General features: G+C 43.8%; 1 protein-coding gene across 3 annotated transcripts; it reads right to left on the bottom strand.

Annotated features, from left to right (window-relative positions):
- Positions 1 to 1,875: 1,875 nt before the first annotated feature.
- si:dkeyp-121d4.3 lies at positions 1,876 to 27,061 on the bottom strand. 3 transcript variants are annotated; one of them, XM_044213507.1, is made up of 21 exons: positions 26,043 to 27,061; positions 25,837 to 25,887; positions 24,874 to 25,067; positions 24,560 to 24,602; positions 23,746 to 23,871; positions 22,446 to 22,553; positions 22,148 to 22,366; positions 21,167 to 21,313; positions 20,746 to 20,997; positions 19,724 to 19,942; positions 19,150 to 19,296; positions 18,821 to 19,063; positions 18,011 to 18,184; positions 17,645 to 17,896; positions 16,766 to 16,870; positions 16,446 to 16,583; positions 15,908 to 16,015; positions 15,412 to 15,449; positions 12,610 to 15,142; positions 12,263 to 12,371; positions 1,876 to 4,111 (listed from the first exon to the last, which is right to left on the bottom strand). In XM_044213507.1, the coding sequence occupies exons 1-21, from the start codon at positions 26,739 to 26,741 to the stop codon at positions 4,071 to 4,073; spliced, it is 5,946 nt and encodes a 1,981-aa protein (XP_044069442.1). In that variant the 5' UTR covers positions 26,742 to 27,061; the 3' UTR covers positions 1,876 to 4,070. The 3 variants fall into 3 exon arrangements, with proteins under 3 accessions (XP_044069442.1, XP_044069440.1, XP_044069439.1); XM_044213505.1 differs by lacking the exon at positions 1,876 to 4,111 and adding an exon at positions 5,132 to 6,161 and having other exon boundaries at positions 22,446 to 22,550; positions 26,043 to 27,048; XM_044213504.1 differs by lacking the exon at positions 1,876 to 4,111 and adding an exon at positions 5,132 to 6,161 and having other exon boundaries at positions 26,043 to 27,047.
- Positions 27,062 to 27,667: the final 606 nt, after the last annotated feature.

Here is a 27,667-nt window from a genome sequence, read left to right as displayed (position 1 = left end):
TCCTCCCCCAGCAGGGTTTTGGTCTCGCTGATCTTCATTGTGTCCTTTAGGTGGACCCGGTAGTTTAAAGACAGCTGTTGATCCTGTAGATGGTTGTCACATCTCTTTACATTTAATACTTTCTTCCACTTCCCATGTATCTCCAATTCTTGGTTATATAACTTTAATTTTAAATTACTGTAATTTCTTTTCCGTGGAAAGAACATTGTCTTTGTTTTGTCTGCTGAAAGTTTAAATCCCCACTTAAATGTTTCTATTTTAACAATCGCCTCCTGCAGTTTCTTCACTTTTCCAGATTGCCGCAAAAAGAGAGACTCCCATCCCGTTCTCCAGACCCAGAAAACATAATTCATCATAACAGAAGATAACAAAGGACTCTCTGTACCTTGAGGACACTTTCATATTCTTACTAGAATCAATCTTCCACTTAAAAAGTCCTTGATCCACCTCTTCTTCTTCATGTTTATTGGCGGATCGCAAACCAACTTTAAAGGTGCGTTTCCTCCTCTTTTCGTTTCTCTTTATTGATTTAATAACTTTTCAAACCGTAGCTCTCTTTCTTTAGGTGTGTTCAGACCGCGATTACACACACAGTCAACACAAGTCTGCGCGAGTTGAAAATGTTTTAACTAGAGCGAAAAGTTCGCGTGACGCTGAGTCGCGAAAGCCTTTCAGACGTCGCGGAGAATCAGAAATGGAGGACAAACTGATTGTTGGAGCGGGCTTGGAGACAAGTGAGCGAAGCCACAGGATTACACGATAAGTTCTGAAAATAAGTTTCTGTTACATGAGTCCAGCTATCGTTTGTACTTTACTACGAACCAACTTAGCACTAGCTTTAGCCGCCGTTCCCAGTACTCCCATTGGCTGTTAAGGGCGAATATTCGCGGGTTGCGATCCAAAAACACTCTGGCGGCCGCGTTCACGCGAGGCGAAAATTCGCTCAGCGTTTGGTCTGAACACAGCTTTTGATAATAACATTTTCTTGATTTCAATTCTTTGTCACTAAGATCGAAGCTTGGGATCTCATTTCGTACTGCGTTCATCCTTTTACATCAAACTAACCAACGGTCCGTCATCAATCTGCTTCCCCGTGAACTGTTGCGAGCATTAAAGTCTCCACATCTCGTACTGTTCTCACCTGCTGTTTCAACATTTCCAAAGTCAGTGCATGGATTATATAACCTAACTATCTTTACGTCGCCTGTTGATCTGCATAGTCCAACAAGCACACATTCGTATATATTTTAAGATCACTTCCTAAAGGCCAGACCTTCCTGAATGCATGTTGCACAGCCGCCTGTTTAATGTTTCTCATCCTGGTATCATAAAGCCTAAGTGTGGTTTTGGTTTCTTGAACACAAATTGCATCTAGTAAAACATCTAGTTCACGAACACACTTTTAAAACTCCCGATCATTTGCATTTAAACGTATTTTGTGGATTACCACTTTAGAAGGCACCATCACAGTTCGGCGGATCGATGGATGATCCGGAGGAAAGCGAAGGCCTCCAGTAGCCCCTCTTCAGCTCCATGACAACGGGGCAAACTCGTGATGCGATCGAAAGCCCAAGAAAGGCTACTAAAGGGACCTTGTGGCGAGACTGTTCCAATGTCTACAGTTATTACGTGATGTGGTCTAAAGGACGAGTTGTTTGTAGAAATGTGAAATCTGGATTCACTTTAAATCACAAGACTGAGGAAGTTCTGTCATTTCTCAAAAACTTACATTTCCAATTGAACTTTGATGCTTTGACACATTGTGAGATGGTCTGAAGCTTTTAAATTACACACAAATGGAGATTCTGATATAAAGAAAAAGTACTTTTTAAATTCACACGAAACACCAGAAAATGACCAGATGAGAATCTTTGATTCATTTTAGAGAATTTTTATTGAATAAAAAAAACAGATTTTAGTGCATCACAGTTGAAAAGCATTTACATCTTTTCTCAGTGTCTCCTGATAACCGTGAGGACCTCAGGTCTGAATGCACCTGACGTACACATGGCCAAAAGTATGTGGACAGTCAAATGTGTGATTCCAAAGCGAGCATTAATCAGACACTCCAACAGCCTCCACTTTGCCAGAAGTCTACAGATCTTCTACTTCAGTACAAGTAGCAGTGTCTCTCGGTAAAATCAGTCAAGTACAAGCATTCAAAATGTTACAGCAGTGTTATTAACAAAATGTAAGTAAAAGTCCTAGTTATGCAGAACGGCCCCTTTAGAGTATATGTTAGAGCATGTTGTCGCTGCTCGAGGTGGAACTAATTTAGTACTTTATATACTGTTGTTTAATCTCAGTGCATCATTTTATAAGATGATCATTATTGTTTTGTATGTAAAATCTTGATTTGTAAAGTAACTAAACTGTCGAATAAATGTAGTGGAGTAGAAGAAGAAATGAACAGATACTTAAGTACTTGTACTTTACTCAAGTAATGTACTTGGTTTCTTTCCACCGCTGCCCTTTTCTGGGAGAAGTGGAGGCTTTCCAGCCACCGAAGTGAACTAGTTCTGTTCCAGCAGGACTCGCCCTCATCACCAACATCAGCTCGGACCTCACCGATGCTCTGCAGGCTGAGTGGGAGCGAATCCCTGCAGCTGGTTCAACATCTGGAGGACAGACTGACCCCAGCACAGTGGAGCAGCAGGTTCAACAACATGGTGTCGCAGCCGCACGTTACACCGTCACACCTGCTCAGCTGTCCACATACAGTGGCGTGCAGTGTGTACAGCTAATCCAGTGTGAACATCAGCAACATGACGCACAGCAGCACGGTCCGCTCGTCAGGGTGTTCAGCGTTTGGTCACCATTATTTTACCATCTTTAGTGGACTGAAATTATTCCACAATAGTGCATCATCCACTGTGGACGGACTTTAATCAGGCTGATCAGCAGCCTGAAAGAGTCAGCTCACCCAAGTCCACGCGGATCTGCAAATAGTTTATTAGATTTTATTCATCCAGGTTTTGAGACGAGTGTCTGTCGACAGCGTGCGCAGAGATCGATTCTTCCGTAGTGAAAACGGTCCCTACTGCGACTCGTGGATCACGCGGTGGCCTCATGGAAAGAGACGTTTCTGTTGTAAAAGTCATTTTTCAAAGCTGAGCAGCACTTTCACCGCCATTGTTTTGGGGGGGAGGCAGAAATCTCTTGGACATATATAAGTAATAATCTTTATATTTTGGGTGAACTGACTCTTTAATACAGTCTCAGTAAAATTATAGAAAACATCGACACTGTGTTTGGACTTCTGTTCTTTATGTACAAATATAACTTCCTCTCGGAGGACAATAAAGTAAACACACCGTAGTAAAGAAATAAATATGTCCAACTTCAGTTTTTACACAATGTTGTGTTACAAGTTTTAAAATTAAAGATTTTTTCTAGTCTTTAATTTTTTCTTGTGAAATACAGGACGATTTCACTTTTATCAAAACGTAAGAAAGAACGGTGCTGGGGTTAAACTGAAGGACTGCTTCACTTTAAAGGCTCACGAGCCAAAGAAGTGCAGTATGCCCAAGGCTGGACTACTAACGGGGCAGAGTGGGCAACTGACCCGGGGCCCAGAACTCCAGGAGCTCCGAAAGCTCCAGACTTACTGTGTTTCTGGGCTGCGCTCATTCGAACAGGCAGTACTAAAGCACAAGGGCCTCGGGTCCCTGTGTCAGAGTCTAGTTTCACTATTATTATACTCACTATTTCAGTTTTGTGCTTTTATGTTGCATATTCCTAAATTCATTTCTGCCAGGTAGTTTTCAGCTTAGAAAAACTGTACACACTGCAGGCGGAGGCCCCAGCAAGTCACATAATAAATACATGTATATATTTTACTGTACAAAAAGATATACAGAGATTGAGATCATTAGGACATTTTATATTTGTTTTATGAGCCGTTGGTGCCCCGATGAGTCCGGAGGTTTTCGGTGGTGCTGGCAGCGCTGTGGACGGGAAGCCAAAACAGAAGGACAGAGATGGATTTTCAAATTTCTCTACATTTTTGTGGACGAGTCAGAGATTCCTGAACGAGCAGACGGGCCTGATGTTTCTGTTCAGTCCACCCGCTAAGTCCTCGAGTCATCCTGAGCTGCATCTTGGCCGGAACCTGCAGAGAAAACAAAAACTCACCTGGTCGGCTCCAACAGGTAAAGCACAGCTTGGAAACTTTAATGGAGAATAAAGTGACTGCATGTAACGCTGGGCGATAAAACAGTAAATATTTAATCAGCTCGATAACGTCGGCTCGTGTATATGGGACAGCTTCTTTGTTAGCTACTTGTTGGGCAGCCAGTCAAGCTGAGGCGTCCTGGTGGCCTGGTGGCCTTGGGCTTTAAGGCACTACCCACTGAACTGCAACGTCCATGGTTCCAGTCCAGCTGGGGATCTTTGTTGCATGTCACCCCCCCGGCTCTATACTGGAAACAATCTAATAAAAACGCCAAATACCCGACGAACAGAAAGGAAAGTGTAATCGTGGGACGGCAGCCAGTTGAGAAAATGCTGAAAAAGAACATCAAATAAACGGAAACCTGGTTATTCATGTGGTCTGAAACAACAGTGAAGGGCATCTACTCATCTTAGATGATCATCAGGATAATTACCTGCATAACGTTCGATGTTATTATGGCTCAATATTTAATTGTTTCACCTGTACCTGAAAGAACAAGCCCCCACCAAGAAGAAGCAGGACAAGTTTGCATGTTTTGGCCATCATCTCTATCCAGCAACTGATGATTGTTGTAAGACAAAAAAGCAAGTAAGCTTATTTTTTTTTAATGATTGTTAAATTAATTATCATTTGGTCAACATGTCTCGTACTGAATAACAATGTTAGATTAAACAGTTAAGCTTTTAAATGACAATATGGTGGTACTATAATTCATTTTTCTTTCATCATTTAAAGAAGATGTAAACTTCAAAATTACAACTACTGATCTACATTTACTTTCTGAAAAAGGACAAACATGTGAAAAAACTATTCTGATTACTATGTTTTATAAAAATGGCACATGACTGGCCTCACAATTTTAGAAGAAATAGGATTTCACAGAAAAAGCGGTTTATCATGACAAATTTACTGCAACACTGAGTCAAATCGCCCAGCACTAAATAAAAGCAGTAAGAAGACTGGACCATTTTTGCTTTATTTTCAACCAAAAAACGAATACAATGCAATATGATAAATGATGAAAACGTTAATTATTGATAACAGTTTTATCTACATTACATTTACCTGCAGAGTGACTCTGTGCGTGTATCATTAGAAATGTCTCCGCTAACAAATCAACATTAACAAAACTGACAGGTTCTGTTATTGTGTTCATTAAGAAGATAAAAAGACAGAAATAACAGCTGATCAGTTGATATCGGAATTTATTGTTTCAAGATGGACAAACATGTTTTCCTTGTACAGCTGTTCCTACACGGTAAGCTACAACTGCAAACATGACTGGATACTTTCTAGATGGAGTTTTATGAGCTCGACTGCCTAGCTATCATTAGAAATAAAAGAGTCAACAGAAAATAAATCGATACACCTTTTAACTTTTCTGAGGTTTAGTTCACCTCCATCTCCCACTTCTCCAGAAAATCCTGCAGGTTCAGATTGAAAACGTCGATGCCTTTGGGGGAAAGATGGACGCCGTCGGCCCGATACAGACCCGTGTTTGCGCCGCACCGGATGTTGTCGTGGGTCAACGAGGTGCCGCCCAGCTCTGAGATGATGTTTTGGATCCTGCGATTCACCGTGGTGCGGACCAGATCGACTTCGTGGCTGTCAGCGGAGTGCCGCCACGCCCTCCGAGGGAGGATGTTAGACCACACGAGGACACACTGTGGGAAGATGCTCCTCATGGAGGTCAGGTCCTTCCTGACTGAGGCAAGCAGGTCGGTGGGGCTGTCGGTGCTCAGGTCGTTGCCGCCCAGGTGCATGATCAGGATGTCCGGGTTGGGCCAGGTGACCTTCAGCTGGTGGAGCTGGGGCAGGAGCTGGGGCCACGTCATGCCCTGGATGCCCTTCCACCAGATGGCCACCTTGCTGGGGTCCATGCCCAGCTGCATACCTACCTCCGGAGACTTGGCCCGTGACTCCGCCCAGTACACCAGCGAATGACCACAAATCCAAACGTTCTTCGGCTCGCTGCTGATTGGCTTGCCTAGAAATTTTAACAGAATATGTTTGTAAGTCACAAAGCCATAAGAATCTTTTGCACTAGTTGAAACTCAAACTCTCTCTCATATTGGACTACTAAAGCTAGGACTGTCCTTCAGTCCTCAGGCTGGTTTCACAAAGATCTACTAGACTGGTCTGTAGACTTTGGCTAGTATTTGTTTTGCCCTTAAACTAGTTAGACTTAGACTGTTATCAATGTGAAGTACACAGCTGCAAAAACATTAAAAATGGTCTTCTAGCACATCCACTGTGGGCAAAATCCAGAGATACTGGAAGCAGACGGACAGACCTCCACTGAACTGGAACATCTATGAGGTCTAACTGTTGGGCTAAAGCCAGTTGATCTTTGTGAAACCAGCTGATTTTTTACAGGCTACAACTACCAATATTTCTGAGCAAAATCGCCATCTCGACCCATTTGTAGCTGTTTCTGTCACGTACCCTATTCGCTGACTTTTTGCTGTATTAACGTTGTACACTTCTTAAACCATATCAATCATCATTTAATTGACTAAAGTAACAATTACTGCAACAGGAAAGTAAATCAAGTCCTATACTTTACAGTTTAACTGTTTCCGATGTAATGATAATGCAAAAATGTACTAATGTAAAACCAAAAGACTACTGATCACAGAATAATGTTTGTGGTACATGTATCTTTTTGAGTATTTAAGTTAAGTTTTTAACTTGTTTGCACCACATTCAGTTTAATTTGTTAATTTTTAGTTAATGGATGTGTAATTTCAGACAATTACATGCTGGTTTTTAAAACAATGAGAAAATTCTCAGCCTGATCAATCAATGCAATTAAGAGATCAAAATGATCACCTACCTTCACCGTCAAGACAATAAATATTGCCATTCTGCAATGCAACTTTTCTTTTTCATTTCAAACCCTTCTGCGTCACTTTAAAATAAAACTGCATTTATGATAAAATACTAAACATCACAGTAAAGATTTGAATCGCTTTCGATGACTTTTAGCTGTGTATTTATATCGTCTCCCTAGCTAACTTATGTACATTCCTCATTTGTTAATGCTGGCTGTGTATGGAAACATAATATGCAACAAAAATGCCGTCAAAGCACTAATTTCTTTAAAACCTTATTAAAAGTTCGCAATATTAAATTACAATGCTTTGACTTAAAAACGTTTCTTCTACTCTGCCTCATTATACTGTAAGTTTCTTACTTCAGTCAGACCGGAGTCCAGTATTTCATTTAGAGAAAGGAAATGGAACTGAATCTCAAATCAAAATAACTGGATGTATGCCATCATACTTAATTTTGTTCTGTTACGTTTCACAGCAGCTCATTTATTGTGTCCCAAAATGAATATGTTGTAGATCACTGATTTAGAAATGATAATGTGGGCATTAATTATCAAACTGTAAGGGACCACTGAGATGGGGGAGGGGCTGGTGGATGGACTGATGGGATTAAATGGCCCAATTCATCTGTAACATTTAAAAAAACGTCTTACATCCTTTTTAAAAAGGTCATTTGGGACACTTCTTGTTTTCCATTTCTGTTCCCTCACTCCATACTGGACACGCCACCATCACCATCTCCACTTTAGTCTAACCCAAACTGACGTAGACTGGTATTCTGGTTGGACCGCGGCATGTGAACGAAAGTTACCTGAGCAGAATATTTAAAGGCAAAATGAGACTCGCTGTGTCATCACAGTGGATTTAAATGCGAATAAGTGAGCGGAGTGACAGATGGGTGATGGAACTGCAAAAGTTAAGTGTTTAAACACCGACTGAGACGTGACAGTCAGTGTTTGTTCTGATTCAAACAACAAAAAACAAACAGCAAAACAAGTGACCAAAAACAGTCCTTGAGCCTGGCAATTTATCTAAAACCTGTTAGCATTATATACTGTATTACATTACATCTAAAACATGTTATGAACGGAAATAATGACCCTGCAAAGAACCTCAGATGTCTACCAGCAGTGCCTGAATCCTTGACTCACATTAATGTCTGAGTCCCAATATCACTGACTCAACTTTAACATTAATAACAAATGGCTAAAGATAACGATATCCAAATGGTGACCTTTAAACGATGCTAAAAGCTCTCTACGTTAGCTTCCTGAGCTAACAGTTTCACAGACTGAAAGGACAGGCTAGTTCACAGCCATGGTCCCATTCACTGGTATTTAAGATGACAGGCTTAAAAATACTGATGTGATATATTTATTTAGTAGGTACATTTAGCCCATGCTGCTACATGTTACTTTAAAAGAAAAAGAAGAATGACCATGATAATCAGTTACTTACCGTATTGATGAAAGACTACCAGTAAGTCGTGTCTGAAATAGCTAAAGCTAAGAATATCCAACTGCCCCCTAAACGATGTTAAAATCTCTCTACATTAGCTTCCTGAGCTAACGTAGATAGTTTCACAGACTGGCAGGAAAAGGGAGTTCATAGCCTAAAACCCAAAAGGTCCAAATTCACAGTTAATGAGTTTAAGATACTGATGTGATACACTTACTTAGTAGGCTAAGCTGATTAAAAAGTAAACAAATTTAGCTTGGACAAGATGCTACATAATATTACTCAACATATTCTTAATGAGCATGACATTAAAAAGAAGCATTATAGTATTTACTGCTTGCAGATATAGAGTCCACTTACTGTGTTAATGACAGACTGCTGTCACGTCTAACGACATCTGACCGAAGACCCCTACATGATGGTGAAAGCTCTCGACGTTAGCTTCCTGAGCTAACGTTAGTTTCACAGATTGGAAGGAGAGGCTACTTCTCCAGCTATAGCTGATCAAATCTGTCGGATAAAAATGAGAAACCCTTCTGCAATTCGGAAATTACCTCAGTGATGTGGGAATGTCTTCAGACATCCCATCCTTACCTCTGCGACTCAGTCATGACTTCGGCCACTCAACATTAATTCGATGACTCTAGCCTGGCCTTGCACAAATCAACTTGGTGACATGGACTCAGAGTCAAACACTGAAGGGCTGGAAGTATTACCTGGCTGACAAACTGACTGGTTCGTGTAAAATACGAACTTCTTTCACTGTAAATGAATTAGGAACGCTTTGCTTTGCGTGGTCAAAATTACGAGTAGTCTTCTGGGTCTTCCGTTAAAACGACTTTTTCTGGATATCCGGAAAACGTGGCTACACTCCACTCAGTTTGACACAAACAGAACTGAGTAAACTTGACTCAAGACAAAATTCTGTACATAGCAAAAAATGAAACGCCGGGAGAATTTGCAATCAACAACCCACATTAACTTGTAATAGAATCAGAAGGCAAGCTGTTGTAACAGCTTCAGTTATGCCAGGACAAGTAAGGCCTGGATGTAGAAAGGCTCAGTAAAACACTCGTAAGGCTTTCATGAACATGGCTTGCATTTCTGTTTAGTAGATGGACCAGAGTTCAAGAATAAGATGTTAAAAACTATTAGTTTTCGCTTTAAAAGTAAACTGTTTTTTGTTATTTCACTGTAACTGAAGTTTAACTTCACAGCTGTATGAAATTATGTGACATATCCATAAAAGCAAACATGTAATTTATGAAAGTCAAGGTCCAACGACAAAACCATTCCTACAATTCGCATGAACCAGTTTCTGGACAAAAATCTGTATTTGCCCTCTGAATTTTCTTTATGGTTGTGTTAGTCTTGAAATGGCCCTTACGCTCGCACTTAACAATACAACCCTAGATGTTAACATCTAGGCAATTCTTACTAGACTGTGTCCTGGACTAGTTAAGCCATGTCTGTAAAAGCCATCTTAACCTAAAAGACCTACTGTGTCCTGGACCAGATGCATCAGCATCAGGCTGCACATGATCTAAATTAAGTCTTAGGTATTGTTTGAGTGCATTTCATGTCTTTGTTGTAGCAGACAATAATCAGCTACGTAACTAGTTGAGACGAGCGAGCAGCTAACCAACTTTAAGTAGGAATGAGTAGTACTCACAAAAGTACTACATACTTAGTGCTACCTCTTAGTACTACAAACAGTAGTACAGACTGAGCCATTAGTGGGGTTAGACCTTTATCTTATCTTCCTCCTTTAGTGTAATTCTTGGACAGCTGAAGCCAAGTTCTAGGTTTATTTAAACAGCAGCATGTCGTTACAGGCTTTACTGTCAATGAACACCAGATAATTTTAAGCTAGCTGTACTGTGTTTAAACTCAGTGGTCACTGTTTAAGAACAAGTTCATGGTGTCTGGCTGAGATTTGTTCTGGCAGAACATAATGCTTGAGAACATCCTTTAGCATCCTTCTCTCTAGTCGTAATGAAACTGGACCACGGCTTTCAGGTCGATGTCGCTTTGTTTTTCATATGAATGGCCTCTTCAGTTCTAATGGCAAGCATATATATATATATATATATAGGGATGCCATGCCTTCTTCTGAATGTATCACGTAGTGAAAGGTAGTCAATAATACAACACAGAGAGAAATATTGAGTATGAAGTCAATGGTCTCTACGCAATCAAAGGTGTCCTATAGTTTTTGGGGACAACCCATCCCAACTTTAACAATATGACATATACAACTAAGGAGGATAAGCAGAAGCAGCTTGCATCAGTAAGTTCAATTTAAATGATCACATACCACCGTGGCTTCATCTTTTTGTTCTTCACCGACAAAGTCAAAGCCAGAATTCTCTTCAGCTGCTGATCAAAATCCTCTTCAAGGTTCAATGAGTTGTGGCTCTGAGATCGTCTTTCTGATGTTCTGAACTTGCACATGTCTTAACATTCATCTTTGACCCCCTCTCATAAAACAGGACTGAAGGTATTTTGGTTCTTGCATCCATCCAAAAATATTCTAGACCTTGTAGTTTGGGCAATCCCAATGTGGTACCATCTATCCCGCTGCAGATTCCATTAAAGCACAGGTATGAGACTCACAATTTGGTGAAGGAAGATGTCTGTAGAAGTGGGAGAATGTACCTCTGAGTGACAACTGAGTGTACCTGTATTTAAGCTGGAAACGGTAAACCCAAACCTAGCAAAACTACCTTGCTTGAAAGGTATTACTGTAACTACATGTCTAGCTAACTATCAGGGCTGGGTATCATACCTATATCATTTTTTGGTACTGACCAAAACGTGTCTGTTGTATCAAGTACTGAAAGCTGTCAGGTACCTAAGTTGGTTAGCAAATGCTTGGTCAATTTCATAGTTTTGTTTACTTATACTTTAATCAAGCAAATTATCAAAAATATAGTGTTGTATTTAGAAATTTCAAACAATACCTAAACTTACTAAATACATGTCTATCTTAACCTCTCATAATCTCATCTGACTATATAGTGCTTTCTGGACTCAAATGGGTTCCTTTAAAGCTAGATACCAACGGAGTCACTATATGAAGAGGAAAAAGATGTTACTTTGTGGAGTTGAGATTGCAGTTGGCTTCTTTTCTTGATTGCTGGGACAAACCACTTGGCTCGGGTAACGTGTGTGGCAGAAGAGCGACTGACCTTTGTGGCGCTGCAATGCACTTAAGACGTCTACGTAACCTTAAAGACAGGTTTATGGCTCCCTGTCAATCACTTCCTACCTTGTGGAAATCTACGGTGAGAACGCAAGATCACCTTGACGGAGAAGCATAAATCTAGCTAAGCAGGATTAATTAGGCCTTGCTAATCATATGTATACTTCAGTTAGATCCAGACAGAACTTAGCGATACTTTCATCATGACAATCTTCCTAACATGTTACCGTCTCAACATTTCTACCACATCTCCAGAGATGTGCCTAATCAAGTATCTCTGGCTTTCTCGCCAAAGTCTGGCTAACTGTCTGGGTGAAATAAATCTATTTTAACCTGTTCAAAGTACCTGTTTAGTCAAAGAAAAAGAAAACAAGGTGTTTATCTTCTGTCTTTAGCCCTAAAGTAATATAAATGGCATGCAGCTGTAAAATGTTAACTTGAAAATGTATTTAGGCGTGTTGTGTTTGAAGAACTAGCACGCCGAGAACATAACTTTACTGAATGCTTAACTCAATACTTAATAATTACTCCCTGTAATTCAAAGGTTGCTAGTTAAGTTTAATGTCTATATAATTCAACAAGTTCGGATACCTGGGGGGATCAATGTGCCATCCTTGTTCTTCTCTGCTTTCCTGCGGGCTAGCATCTCCTTGTACTGCTGCTCCCGCTTTTCCAAAATCCTCTGGTTATACAAATCCAGCTGCAACACAAACACAAATACCTTGTCAAGGCTTTATCCAGCTGAAACATGGCAGTGTTCCATCATTTCTAAGGTTTCTTAAGTGCACTAGTGTCTGGAGAATTTGATTAAGGATTTGCATCTGCATGTATTCCTGGGTAATCTAAGACACAGAATAAGGAACTGTAGGAACTGTACTTCAGTAGCCAACAAGAACCCCTAAAAGATTTGAGTACAGTAGTGCCACTGGTGATCATACCTTCTCCTTCTGCTTGGTCTTTATGTCATCGTCTGTCTCTGCTGAGGTCTGAGAACTGGAGTGTGATGGAGACTCTGTGGGTAAACTGAACTGCACTGTTTTGACTGGTTTGGCTGGTGGCTGCACAGCCAGAGATTTCACCGTCTCAATGACCTTCAGGCATCTGGCCACTGTCGTAGAGATGGTTGAGTGGTCATCGTGTGTAGGACTCAATGTTTCCGGTGATGATGATGGTGGTGTCGGTGTTACTGCAGCAGTGGTTAAAGGCTGCGAAGGACTGGAGGAGTCAACAAGTGGAGCTGCAGGAGGCTGGCCAATAAAAGGAAAGACTACATGACTGGAGGGTGGAGTGAAAGGAGGTTGTCCGGGAGGACGCCGGGGAGGAGGTCCAGGAGGGGGTCCTGGAGGAGGCTGTCCAGGACGCCGCGGAGGAGGTCCAGGAGGGGGTCCTGGAGGAGACTGTCCAGGACGCCGTGGAGGAGGCCCAGGAGGAGGTCCAGGGGGAGGTCCCGCAGTAGGTCCAAATCTCTGGGGTGGTTGACCAGCTGTAGGAAGAGCTGGAGTGCCCATGCTAGGGGTTGTGGAGCTCTGTGCTTGGGGAATCTGGGTAGTGACACCAAGGGGCCAGTTGATTGTTGGGGGTGGATGTTGGTACTGAGAAGGAGGCGGCCCAGGAGGTGGTTTCACAGGAGTGGTGGAGGGAGTACTCCCCATTGTCTTGGTAAGACTCTGCAGCTGTTGCGCCTTCTTTAGTGCCTCCAACTCTTGCTGGTCCAGGAATCCTTCATACTCCGAGACAGTTTTATGTCTGCTGAGCGGCTCCAAACTGGAGGACCTGGCAGGGGAGGGGGAATGGATGTGATCCGATTCAACAGAACCGGTTCTACTTGTATGCAGTTCTTCCCTTGGGGATGACAAAGTCTCTCTTTCTGTGGATGAGGACTTTGGGCTATAGATTTTTTCTTGGGCTCGACTTGCCAGTTTGGACACATCTCCTGTACTCAGCTTCAGGCCAATCGTACGGAGTAGACTCTGGATCTTGTCGTAGGGTTCTGTCTTGCTCTTTGGTTCCTCGCTTATTCTCTCTACTGAGGACCGTTTAGAGCTTAGTTGGTTCTTTTCCCCTTCTAGAGCTAGACTGCTGGTGGGTTGCTCTTGAGCCAATCCCACAATCCGAGAGAAACCCCTGCCATCCTGAAGTGCCCGCTCATGAGGCAGAAGGTCATCATTCACATAAACCGGTTCTAATTTCTTTTCAGCATCCACCTTTTTATTAAGCATATCAAGGAAGCGATCAAGGGGTGGTTTCTCAGCTGGAGGTGACTGCCGTGGCGTTGTGTTCTTCAGTTTGGGAGAAGGGCTTCTCGGAGGTGGTTCTGTGGGAGAAGGAGGTCTGAAAGGGGGTTGGGAAGCTGAAGTGGCAACAGTATGTGTCTGTGGAGGTTGGGTGGAGGCAGCAGGAACTTGGCCAGACTGAGAAGGTGAGGGACCGTGGAGTTCTGGAGACTGGCTCCGTTTGACAGGCCGATACGGATCATCGTAAGGTTGGTCGGCACATGCTGGGTCATAGTAGCGATCGTCATAGGGTTCATCATAAACATCATAGCGATCAGTGTAACGTTGGCTGGCAGACGCAGGGCCAACATAGGGAGCTTCACCATAAAGACGATTTTCATAAGGGCGGTCACCGTAGGGACGGTCACCAAAAGGGCGATCAGGGTAGGGACGGCTGGTGTACGGATCACTGTAGCGGTCACTGTATCGCCGATCTTGGTAAGGACTGTATGGCCGGTCATAATAAGGATCGTCATAGGGTTGAGGAAGACGATGGTGGTACTCGGGTCCCTCTGGTCGTTTCTTCAAGATGGACCGGACTGGTTTGTACTCAGTAAGTGGGACGGCGATCCTGCCATGGTCGTAGTCTATGCAGGTCCTCTGTCCAGGGTCCAGTCCTCGGGGGTCCACCATTGACTTTTTGTAGGCAATCATCTCATTCAGCTCCTCCAGCTCCCGCTTCTTCCTTGCCAGTTCATCGTCCATGACTCCAACACGTCTGGGAGGAGGGCTCAACTCCCTCCTCCTCTTGTGACTTTCTTCGAGCTCTCGGCTGATTTTGCTCCTCTTCTTGCCGGCCCGGTCCTTGCTTCTCTCCCTGCTCCTGCTCCGGCTCCGGCTGGAGCTCTTGCTTCGGCTTTGGCTGTGACTCCTGCTGTGGCTCTTAGTGGGGCTTTTGGTGCGTCTGTTTGACTTCTCTCGGCTTCGGCTTCGCCTGTTCCTGCTGCTTTTACGGTCACGGTCAACGCTAGTGCTGCGTCTCCTTTTGATGATACGTCCAAACTGATCTCTGGGCGGACTCTTGCTCCTACTTTTACTCCTACTCCTGGCCCTATTCCTACTCGGACTCCTGCTTTTACTTCTGCTGCGGCCATATCTACGCCGAGTGGCACTGTAATCCCTTCTACTGGTCTTGCTGTCCTGCGTTCTAAGATTTTTCACCACCGCCTTCAGCTTGTCTGTCTCTGGTTTTTCTTTCCTGAAATGTCAGAAGTCGTCACAGACAAGTTTTGGTTATTAGAATTATTTTACAAAATGTGTATTTCTATACATCCTGTTTAGATGCCAATGTGAAACAGGTCATTTAGTCAGGTTACATATTATCTATTGGTTTACCTATTTATATGTAAATATAAATAGGTAAACTTATGAAGAACAAGAACTTTCTTGAAACCTATTAGACCATCCCTATTTGTGCACACCTGATTGTGTTCCAACATAACAAAAATAAATTAATTAATTACTCACTCAATGGCTTCTAAAGCTTTTGTCAGCTTGATGGTCATCTACCAAAGGAGACAAACACATATTAGGCAAAGTTAGAAAAATAATTATCTCTGCCAACATCTTGTGACAAAAATACAGAACTGCTAACACAAACTGGTATATTAATTTAGGTCATAGTAACACTATAAAAGCAATGTAGAGATTTGCATTAGACCCTAAAATCATTCTGTAATATATATCATCCCTTACTGAAATTACATCAAAGTTGCATTAATGTAGTACAAATATTTTGCGCATAAATGGCAACATGCAAGAAACAGATTACAGCTTGTAAAGCAAAATAGTGGAGAAGTCCAGGAAAATACATTTTAAGCATAGTCTCTGCCAAGTGTGAATTCTGTAATTTTACACATTTGTGGAGTCCAGATGGACCTGAAAAATGAATCAACAACAAAAACACAAGAATACCTTTCTTCTCAAATCGTAACTGAATAAATATAAATCCAGTCCTCTTTACCTTTCCTTTGTTTCCACCGACACCACCTAATTTACGAACGGGGAGGAAAACGCTCTCGGTGAAACGTTTTATTCGGATGGCCTGGTTCCCCCCTTCTGCCGTTTCATGCTTCAAGAAACAATAATAAGACATGTTTTTACTCAGAAATGTTCGAGATAAAATACATTATACAAACCAGGACACTCGATTTCCATAACCAGTATTATTAATGTTTAGAGTGTAAAGTTCTCAGTCCTCTGGAACGATTAATCCGACACTTAAAACTATCCGAGACAAACTCTGCCGACTATCTGGACGGAAAAGAGTAAAACAAAATCCTCATATTAGTGGTTGATAGTGGTTCTGACTCACCTGCGGTCACAAGCTCTGGGTAGTTCTGGTTATGAGTATCTGAATTATATCAATGTACCTGATAATCTGGTAATCTGACGTTCTGCAATATGTCTTCTTTTTTTTTTTTATTATCCTAAACTTCCCGTAAAAGCACCTCAGCCATCAGAACTAATTAAAAAGGACAAAGAGGATGAGGAGGACTCACCGGGACGACGCTGAACTCGACCTTCTCGTTCAGCTCCAGTTTCTTCTTCTCTATCACCTCTGACATGTGGAAGTAGAGTTGCGGGTTCTGAGTGCACTTGATGAGCCCAGAGTCTTCCAAGAACTCGATCACGATGCCCTGGTTAGAAAAACACATCACACACACAAACTATTAAAAACACATCACAGGGTTTGGCTGGTTTAAAGATTCACATCCAGTCCCGTTTTGGTTTTAAATTTCGGCTCTGCAGCTGCTCTGACTCAAACTCTGTAAACCAAACTGACTAATAATGTGAGGAGATGGTCGTTTAAAAGCCTTACGTGTCGACGTTGTTCGATGGACTCTTCGAAGGAGTCGGGGAGGATTTCCACGTAGGTCGCTCGTTCCTCTTTGGTCTCCCGATGGGTGACGATGTTGAAACGTACCTTCACAGTTCAGGATGAGAAATCTAACATCAAGATCTAAAGAAACAAGCTGCTGGTCATTTCAGTACAGTGAAGGCTGCTCTAAGAGCAACAGCGCTGCACTTTAAATACAAACACTCAGCATTGTTTAGTGTAAAAAAATTAATAAAAAAATCTTATAACTATCCTTTTAGCTGATCAGTAATACCGATTAAAGCCTGTATTGACACAAGTTTTGCCTGTTTACACTGCAGTCAGCTCTAATATGAGTTTTTGCATTCATGTAACACATCAGGCAGATGTAAAGTGTCTGGTATATTCTGACGAAACAGCACAAAGTTCATACATGTTGACATTATTAATGTAATAACCAGGAAACCAGGATGAGCGCGTCTGTGTTCTGAATTCGCGCAGCAGTCAAACAGCAGGAAGTTCATGCTAACGCTGCTCGAGTTAAAGGGGGCGTCTGTGTTATGGGTCACAGTTCATTTCTCTCCACCTGTAGAGCTAACTTTGTGTAGCCTGTGTTAGCGTTAGCACTGCTACTAGCCGCTGTTTCTCACTGGAATATGTGTCATGCTAGCTGTTTGCCAGAGCTGACTGATGCCTATCAAAGGTGGTTTGAGGTAATAAAATAAAACACATGTATGAGTGTCACATACAAATTTAACAGTAATTTTACTGGTTTCCAGCGAGTTGCACACATCCTTCGTTGTTTGTAAAGAGGAAACTCGTCTATAGTATCTATCCTGTTTTTATTTTAATCTGCTGCTGTGACACCTCATCATCTCTCACCTTGTCTCCATCCAGCATGGTGGCGGTGGTCAGAAGGTCGTTGGGACCGAAGGGAAGCTGTTTCTGTTGACCGTCGATGGTCATCACCAGTCGACCCATCTCTGGGTCTGGTTTGGCCCTGCCCCCTGCTTCAGCTCCAGCCAACTGATTCTTCTTCACCTCCTCCTTTTTCACCTCCGTCTTTCCTCCCTCTCCTTCAGGTTTTCCTTCCGCCTCTTCCTTCTCATCTTCATCCATTTTCTCTATTTTGACCTGCAAGAAAAATCTATATTTAATTTATGGATACATTATTTTTTATTTCTTCAGGCCTGGAAAAAATTATCATCTCCAGGATTTTCAAGACTTCTGCAGTAATTTGTTTTGTACCTGTCTGAGGAGAATTTGTCCGCCCTCAGCACCTCCTCCTTGATCCTCCTCCGGCTCCTTCTTGATCTTTTTTACGTTTTTGGAAATGGCTTTGAGGACGGTGCCTTCAAATCGCTCCTTGCTGATGTCGTCCAGCGTCTCGGGGTCTCTTATTTTGAAGCCGAGCGGCGTCCACTGCAGGACGACAGACGACAGCACACTTCGGTTTGTTTAAGGTAGGAAAGCACTTGCAAAAACAGAGAAACTCCAACAGTTGTGGGTTGGTTTAACGCGATTCATGATATTCTTGTGAAGAAAAAATTGGCATTAGCTTTAAAAGTTAATGAGGACAAATGTGAAAATTGCTGATGAATCTGGACTTTGTCTACGAGAACATTTAAGACAGAATTTAAGAAACGTGAATTCGCCCTCAGTTCTTACTTCAAGATTAATAAGCTGAGAGTTTTTTATTAATTGTCCTGGTTGGAGTTTGGATTTCTAAACATGAAGTCAAAAACGAAACTCAACCTCAAACTGAACTATATCAAGTTAAACAAAACCTAAATCTAACTCAACCTAACTACTTAAACCAAACTAAACTACCGTTTTCTTTTTCCAAATTTCATTTGACTGCATTTTATCTTCTCTTTGCCTTCTGGGAACAGGTTGTAGTTTATTTTAAACTTACGTTTTCCTGTAGTTTAAAATAAAAGATGGAAAACATTTGCCTGCTGTATTGTGTCAAACAGCAACATATAAACTAAGAACTAAAATAGTAAAAGTTAAATCGAGCCACTGAAACATTTGTTAAATCTATCGTCTGTTCCTCACTTTGCATTTGGCCGCTGCCAGCGCCGCCGCCACCTCCTCCTTCTTCTTCCTCTCTGCCTCTTTCTCTCGCTCCTCCACCTCCTCCTCCCTCCTCTTCCTCTCCTCCACTTCTTGTTTCCTCCTCTCCTGCTCCTCCCGTTTCTTCCTCCTCTCCTCCTCCTCCCGTTTCTTCTGCTCCTCTAGGATTTGGTCCTCAACCCTCTTTGTCCTCATTAGCCTGATCGCTCTCTTCTCAGATTTCACCTGCAGAAACAAAACGGTGGCGTCAGGATATGAAACGTATTCACTTCCTGTCCTCCCGGTTTTGGTTCGGGCTCCGTCAGACTCACCATGGCCACCGTAAACTCCACCTCCTTGTGGATGTCTGTGGTGTTGAACTCTGTGTCGCTGAAGTTCTCACAGATGTCGAAGGGAAGCTCGCCGTGCTCCTCGGAGTTCACGATGCCTTCTTCAGCTCCCAGACAGGTGATGATGCCCTGACAGACAGAAACGAGCGAAACATAAAAGCTTCATTGATGATCAGAGCAGCCTCTGAAGTGACCGAACATTTCTTGTTGGAAAGTCATTCGAACGACCACAAAGAGCTGTATTTGTTTTGCATCTTTGAATCTGTGGCTCCAGCTCCTCTGTAGGAGGCGTCGAGGCCCAGGGGCCCCGCGGGTCGAGGCCCAGGGGCCCCGCGGGTCGGTGCTGTGTAGTATTGTGGCAGTTAGTAGTTGTTCACTTCTGCCTGCGTTGTGTGTGACCTGTTTTTATTGTTTATGTTCTTTTTATGTGCAATGTCATTAATTTCCCTTTGGGATAATAATTAATCAATCAAAAATCAATGAATTAACTGCGCAGCACTTCTGCACTTCACATCTGATTTACTGGTTAGTGTGATGGATGATCAGTGTGCGTTACCAGCTCTCTCTTCTCTTTGGTGTAGCTGAAGGTGAAGGGGATTTTGGGTTTGATGTTGGCCGCTCTCCTCTTCCTGGTCACCATGTCGACCAGCAGGTTGATCAATACGTGGTCGTTCTTCAGCAGCGTGACGCCGCAGTCCCGGTGGTCGAAGGTCACGTTGGTCCTGATGGGGCCGATGTTGGCGTGGATCTGACCCGGGTAACCCTGCATGGTCGGCTACAGAGAGAGCAGCGTCAGGACAGGAGGCAGCGACGCAGACGCCACGTTCGACTCAACAAACACAGATCAGAAGCAAGAATCAGTTTCCATTTAAAACCAGTTCCTGATTTCCAAGTGTTCAGCTCCAAACAAAGAAAAATCAGGCTAAAAAAAACATCCAGATCAGTTGGTCTGTGACTTTTTGCGACTTGAACGATAATTTCATTCAGCACGACCTCGTTCTCACACTAACAGCTGGTCAACGGACCAGGTGGCTCTTTGTGTTTATCTTCACAAACTAAGACATTAAAGAGGGCGTTCCTTTGCACTGGTACTAAAACATGTCACGCAGCCTTCATTATTAAATGACAACTGGTTTGTTAAAAGGTCCAGTGTGGAGGGTTTAGTGGCATCTAGTGGTGAAACTGCAGTTTGCAGCCATGTGAACACCGCTCGCCTCGCCCTCCCCTTCCAGGCGTGGAGGAGGAACTACAGTGGCTGCGGAAAAAGAACGGCCCAATCTAGAGCCAGTTGGTTTGTCCGTTCTGGGCTACTGTAGAAACATGGCGGTGCAACATGGCGGCCTCCGTGGAAGGGGACCCGCTCCCTCTGTAGATATAAAGGCTGATTCTAAGGTAACGAAAACACAGCGGTTCTTATTTTCAGGCGATTAAACACTGATGAAAACACACTTATGAATATTATATTTCTGCCGACAGCTGCTCCTGAATGTTGCACGCTGGAGCTTTAAGTGAAGTCAGTTCAGTGCGTTTAAACTCGGACCCCGACAAACCGTGTCACTCGTGTGGACTCTCGCTCACCGTGGGCTCGATGATTGGCTGGCTGACGATGCCCTCGTACAGCTCCGGGTCCAGCTTCATGTTGGGACCCGGCTCCAGCTTGACGTTAGCCTTCCCTTTCAGCGACTTGCAAGAGTCCTCGTCACTGTCGTCGTCTGTGTTTTGGGAGTCGGCCTCCTCGGCGGCGGCGATGGCGGCGGTGGCGGCGCAGAGCGTCAGGAGGAGGGGCTCCTTCACCCGCCGGATCCTGATCGCCCGCTTACCCCCTCTCAGCTGAGGAAAAACGGAACAGAAAGGGTTTAATGCTAGAGAATAAGCTCCACTGCTGGAATTCAGTCCAAACGGTAACAGGAAGTCAAGACTCTAGGAAGTCTTTATTTCAGCGTGAAGTAAGCGAGAAGGTCAATAAGCCCCGCCCCTGAGCAGTGGGCAGAGTCCTCACCGTGATGGCGGTGAACTCGACCTCCTCGTTGATGTCCTCAGCGTTGAACTCGATGTCGCTGAAGTTCTCTTTGGCGTCGAAGGGAAGCTCACCGTGTTCGTCCGACTTGATGACACCTTCGCCATCGTTCAGGCTGATGATGACGCCCTGCGGCGAAAGAATATAAAAAAACATGAACTCAAAGACAGGCGAGAATCCAGATTACAAGACAAACGCCGTACTGACGGACCAAGAAGGAAATACGATTCAAGAAAACTGATCCTGACGCAACTTAAACATCATAACACAGATTTCAGAAACAGCCCCGATCCCACTGAGCTGTTACAGAGCGGAGCGTCTGACTCGAACTGAAGATCTTCGATCAGTACAGACACCGACCCGAACAACAGACCCGGTTCATTCTCGAGTTTTTAAGTGAAAACAGGAAGCCTGAGTGAATGTTTTGAATTCGTAATAATAAGAAAGATGATTGTTTAAAGAGTTGAATCAGGAAGCGTTTCATCGACCTGGGACCAAAACCAGAAGCTGCTGTCAGAACTCACCGAGGCTCCGTGTTTCCAAACATTTTTATTTATCAGCTTAAATGACCCCCATTCCAACGTTTTAATGATTAATTTCAATTTGGGCATCAATCAGATTTCACAGAAAAGAACTTTTAACTGTTTTTGAAACTGGATTCAGAATTCAAACAATCAGTTTATTTCTAAAAACCAGACGCCTGTAGAACTCCTGTACTGCACAGAAGATTATTAAAAGATTAAATCAGGATTTCATATATTCTGATGTTCGTGGCTGATTTAGAAACGGAGTTTTTGATTAATTAAATGTTTGCGTCTGAGTCTAAAATGTGTTTATTTCTGAGTCATCGTGCAGTAACGGTTACATTTCAGCTGCTATTAAACGTGTGAGGAGTCTGTCTCTGAAACACTCTCTGGCTGTTTAACGTCAGCAGGTGAAAGGTGCGCAGAGCGCAGCTCTGACCGTCTCCCTGGCCTCCTTGGTGTGGCTGAAGGTCGAAGGGATTTTGGGTTTGATGTTGGTGGCTCTTCTCTTCTCGGTGACGATGTCGGTCAGCAGGTTGATGAGCACCTGGTCGTTCTTCAGCAGCGTCACCGTGCTGTCCTTCCTGTCGAACGTCAGGTTGGTCCTCAGCGGCCCGATGTCCACGTGAACCTGACCGGGGTACTGACGCTCGCCGGGCTGCGGGCCAACAAAACCAACGAGGTCAACGGCAGGAAACGGGAAGGCCGACGGGTTAAAATGTGAAGTCTGAACTGACCTGAGGCTCCGTGATGGGCTGACTGACCACCGCCTCGTAGATCTCCGTGTCCACGTTCTCCGTTCCACCTGGAGCCACTTTCACATCTGTCGCTATCAGACTGTTCTGCTTAGAAACACAAACAACTATAACATTAAAATCTGATTTTTAAAAAGACTGAAATACACAGAAACACGATCACAAGGAAAACCAGTCTGATCCAGCAGGAAACAAAATGAGATCAACTTTAATTGCTTTATATAAAATGAGCTAAATGAGGGTTTTAGAGTTGAAGAAATTTAAATATTGATTAACTGTAGCAGTGACAGTACTGTGTGTTTTTCTAAAACCACACGAGTAATTCGCTGAGTATCTCATGTCTCCTCAATATCAATAGATTAAACTGAAAACAGAGAGTATCGCACCGGAGTATTAATCATTTCAGACTATGACTGACAGGTGCAAAGGCAAAGCATTTCTGTCACATCAATACTCCTCTGCAATAAACTCTTTTCAGTTTAAAATTCCCTATTTATTGATATTGATATTTATTCATCCCTCTATTACTGCTGTGCAATATCCTCCGTCTCATTATAATCTCAATAAGCTGCACTTAACCTGACAGTTCATGCACTATTACTTTATACCGTATTATTATCATCAACCAGTAAACCCACATTGCGGCTCAGCAGCTCGGTAACAACGTAGCGTGACGTCGACACTCAGACTCAAACCACCAGCGCACCGTCGGCTGCCGAGCTGCAGAATGATGAAGAGATGCTCTGACGCTAAGCTTTCAATCTGCTACTGACTGACAAGCTGTAGCTGGCTAGCTCCCTCGCTAACACAGCCAACAGATGTGATGAGCGTGAGTGACGTGGCCGGTGTCAGGGTTAACGTTATATATTAGTTATATTGAAAAGGGAAAATGACGGGGTGACGACACCGCTCGACTGCGTCCGCACCACCGTCTGCTCAGCTGTGATGCACTCTGCTACATGTGCTGCAGACTGAGAGTGTTGTAAACAATGGAGTCAGAGCGCGCTCTGCTGGACAAACTACGTGATGACACCATTTCTAAAATACACCCCCAAGCATCGTTTTCTGCATTATATGTTCTGTAAAAAAAGTTTTTATATCGGTGCATATCTGAAAACATATACGCCGATACCGATATATCTGTGATCGGCCCATATCGGTCGATAAAATCGGTCGGGCTCTAGTGGGTTTTTGTCATCTTTTAGTCTGTTATATTGTATTATTGTGTTTTTTAGGATGACAATTAAAAAGCTGAAATCTGTAACGAGCATGTGCACCTTACCTTCTCCTTGCAGGCGGTGAAGTGAACTCTGACCCCGGGCGTCATGGCTTTGGGGTTTCCAAAGAAGGCGGCGAAGCTGAAGGTGAACTTCTCCAGATCTTCTCTCTCGATGTAGCCGAAGGTCGGCTGAGGATCAGAGACAGAAGAACATTTGATTATTGACTAAATCTGGATTTGTCATACAGGAAGGTTTCAGACAACAAGTGGAACCGGTTGGGTTAAATTTAGTTCCTGGTTCTAGTTTCAGGGCTGAACGTCACTGACTGATCGAACACAGACCTGCTACAACAACTGTTAGCTAACAAGTTCGACACATGAGCTTAAAAGTCACAACTTGTTTCCTGCTGAAAACCAGTGGACAGAAACATCAGTTAAAGCAGGTTTAAGGAAAAAATGAAATTGATGAATTGATACAAAAGTGAAAGTGTGAATTTAAGACATTTCAAGAACTTTCAAGGCCTGATATTTACTAAATCAAGGCGCTGCAGAGACGTCACTTTACAGTAGAAAAACAACGCTGCCAGAAGTCGAAGAAGCCTTCAGTGCTTTTATCAAATTAAGAGTTTGAGAAATGTTGCTGCTTGTAATTCTTCAACATCCAGAGTCACGTTATTTATCCATTACGCTTTTATTTTGAAGAGAAACTCCCAAGTGGTAAAAATCACCTGCGACCTATTAATCAATACAGCTGTTTTCTTTTTCCAGGTGCAACCAGGTGAGCTGATGTGCACAGCTGCTGCCGCGCAGACAGTGTGAACGACATGCGACCTGATGACATCATCAGTCACGTGACAGCGCCTCTTGGTTTTCTTACCCCGATGAATGAGATGATCCCCGTCGACCTGCCCGGAGGAGGCCTGAGGACACAGACAGACAGCAGGTCACAATCTGTTCTCATCAGGTACAAACACCACAGAAGAAGAAGCAACAGGAAGCCACATAACACTCGCTGACGAGGTTTATTCACGTTTACATCTAAACAGGAACCCTCTTTGTTTATTCCACTGTTAAAGCCACAGCAGACACATTCATTAAAGCACTAATATGTTTGATATTAACTAATATGAAAAGGGGGTCACTCGTAGACCAGGACCTCAAAGAAAAACAAACCTGCCTGTAAGGACTTACTTATCAAATGTGCGTTTTCCCAGCAGGCCGAGCGCTTTGGCGGTCTTGACGGGGTCATGTTTAGGTTTAGGTTTCGGTTTCGGGGCCGCGGCGGGGTCAGCCGCAGGTGTTGTAGCCACAGCGGGCTCCTCGGTGGATTTTTTTGTTTCGCCCGGAGTCGACTCAGAGGCCGGAGCTGAAATCAACGCTTTAATCTGAAAGAAACAAAACAAAAACAAAAACTGCTGAAACGCAAGAAGAGATTTAAAGTCGACGTTTTAAATCTGCATCTGATCTGAAGACCTGACCCAGCTGAAGACCTGACCCAGCTGAAGACCTGATCCTACTGAAGATCTGACCCAGCTGAAGACCTGACCCAGCTGAAGACCTGACCCATCTGAAGACCTGACCCAGCTGAAGACCTGACCCAGCTGAAGACCTGACCCAGCTGAAGACCTGAGCCAGCTGAAGACCTGAGCCAAACACTACAGGCTGCCAGAGGTGGAGGAAGCACTCAGATCTATTACTTAGATAAAAGCAGTAATACCAGTGAAGACACTTTACGAAGCATCAGCATCAAAATAAACTTAAAGCACCAAAAGTCAAAGTGCTCGTTATGCAGAATAATATAATGTGTGTGTATATATATATATATATATATATATATATATATATATATATATATATTTATTATTGATGCATTAATGTGTTCAGCACTTTAATGCTGCAGCTGCTGAAGCTCATTTTAATGACTTTATATTCTGCTGGTAGTTTAATCTATAATATTACATAATTTATCAGTGGATTATATTTTGTATTAATCTGAATCTGCGAACTGACTAAAGTTATAAAATAAATGCAGAGGAGTAGAAGTATAAACTCACGTTTCATGACCCATCACTCAGCTGTTGTGTTCAGCTGGTTTTACTGTTAAATCTGGGAGGAAATGACGACACCAGCACCGGCTCTGCTGCCTGTACTCACCCACTCGGGCTGGTCCGGCGGCGGGTTCGGCATCGGCTCCTCTACGATGGTCTGAACACACAGAGAGAGGAAACTAGACTCTACCGAACATCAGGGTTCATTAGCGGGACAGCAGCTTCAGAAGGATCCGACCAATCAATATTCAATCACAAGACATGAGAGGATCAATAAGAGAGGCGCGGCACGAGGAGGAGGAAGCTGCTCACCTCTGCTGTCCAGCCAGGAGGAGGGTACACCGGGAACCCCATCGGGGGGACGCAGGCTGGAGGGGGGATAGGAGGTATGGGCACCGGTCCGAAGGCTGCGGGGTCCGGGGGAGGAATCCCGAGAGGAGGAGGCGGGGGGACAGGTGGTAGAGGTCCGGGTGGACCTGGCTCGGGTCCCCACGGCTCAGGGAGACCTTCCGGACCCCAGCCAGGGGGTCCCCAGGCTTCAGGGGGAGGTCTCCAGTCATCGGGGTGAAGTCTCCAGTCGTCAGGGTGAGGAGGTCTCCAGTCGTCGGGGTGAGGAGGTCTCCAGTCGTCGGGGTGAGGGGGTCTCCAGTCGTCGGGGTGAGGGGGTCTCCAGTCTTCGGGGTGACGACCCCAGTCTGGAGGAGGCAGCCAGTCGTCTGGATGAGGCCCCCAGCCCGGTGGCGGTGGTCCTCTTGGTCCCCAGTCGGGCGGTGGAGGCCCTCTCGGGCCCCATCCTCCAGGCGGCGGTGGCCCCCATCCTCCAGGCGGCGGAGGCCCCCACCCTCCGGGCGGCGGTGGCCCCCATTCATCGGGCGGCGGCGGCCATCCATCAGGGGGCGGAGGGCCCCAGCCTCCCGGCGGAGGAGGACACCAGCCCGGTGGACCCATGTCGAATGGAGGTCCGTCTTCGCCCGGCGGTCCCATGGGGGGTCGGCCCCGCGTCGGCCCCATTCCCTCACCGAGACGCAGCTAACGCAGCTCGGACAGGGCAGCTAACGTTAGCTATCTAAGCTAGCTACCGAGTTAACGGGCTAATGCACCAAAACAATCCGACTTCCGGACGGAAACTCATCGGTTAACTCTACGCTGCCTTTTGTTTTAGTATCATAACTTCACAAGCAGTCGGTGAACTGATATAAACGTATATATTCTTCAGCGGAAAGTCCACAGTTCAAAGCTAAAGTGTGGCCGAACAACACCGATGTGTTGGTTTCTTCTTCTTCTTCTTCTTGCCACTTTAATGGCGGCCGGTTCGGGTTCTTTACCGCCTCCAACTGGCGGGAAGACGAACCCGCATCATCAGAGACAGCGCCGCCATCTTTGTCAGACTGAGCACTCGTAGAGTTTTATAAAGAGCATATTTAAAGTGAAGCGTCTGTTTAAAATATTCCACTAAAATATCATTTATTTTATTTTTATTATTTATTATTCATATTATTCCATCATTCATCTGAAAAACTAAACCCCTCAAAAACACCTGAACGTCAAAAACCCATAATTAACTAACTAAATTAATAAATTAAGTAGATTTCAGATGGTCAATATTTAACGAATCCATTACTTATAAAGAGGGATTCTGGTTTAGAGGTTTGAACTATTTGCAAATGAGTGGCGTTTTAAAGGATTCAGTAGCAGATATTTAATATGTTTACCTACATTTGGACTAAATTAATGGTTTGTTATATATGAAGGGTTTAAAGGGGTAAAAATGAATTTCCATCTTCATTGACTTTAATCTGCAAACCTCTTCACGTCTCCGTTAAGAGTTTATTAAGAGACTCTTTCAGAGCGAAGCACCGACTGAGGTCATGGGCTGGAGGTCGTTTAAGGGAATTTAACGGGTCTTTTCTCATCAATGACCCATTTATAACCTGTAA

Source organism: Siniperca chuatsi, linkage group LG11 (genome assembly GCF_020085105.1).
Source record: "Siniperca chuatsi isolate FFG_IHB_CAS linkage group LG11, ASM2008510v1, whole genome shotgun sequence".
In the NCBI taxonomy this organism is placed as follows: domain Eukaryota; kingdom Metazoa; phylum Chordata; class Actinopteri; order Centrarchiformes; family Sinipercidae; genus Siniperca; species Siniperca chuatsi.
The sequence above is the reverse complement of the archived record's forward strand: the minus strand, read 5'-3'. Positions and strand labels throughout refer to the sequence as shown.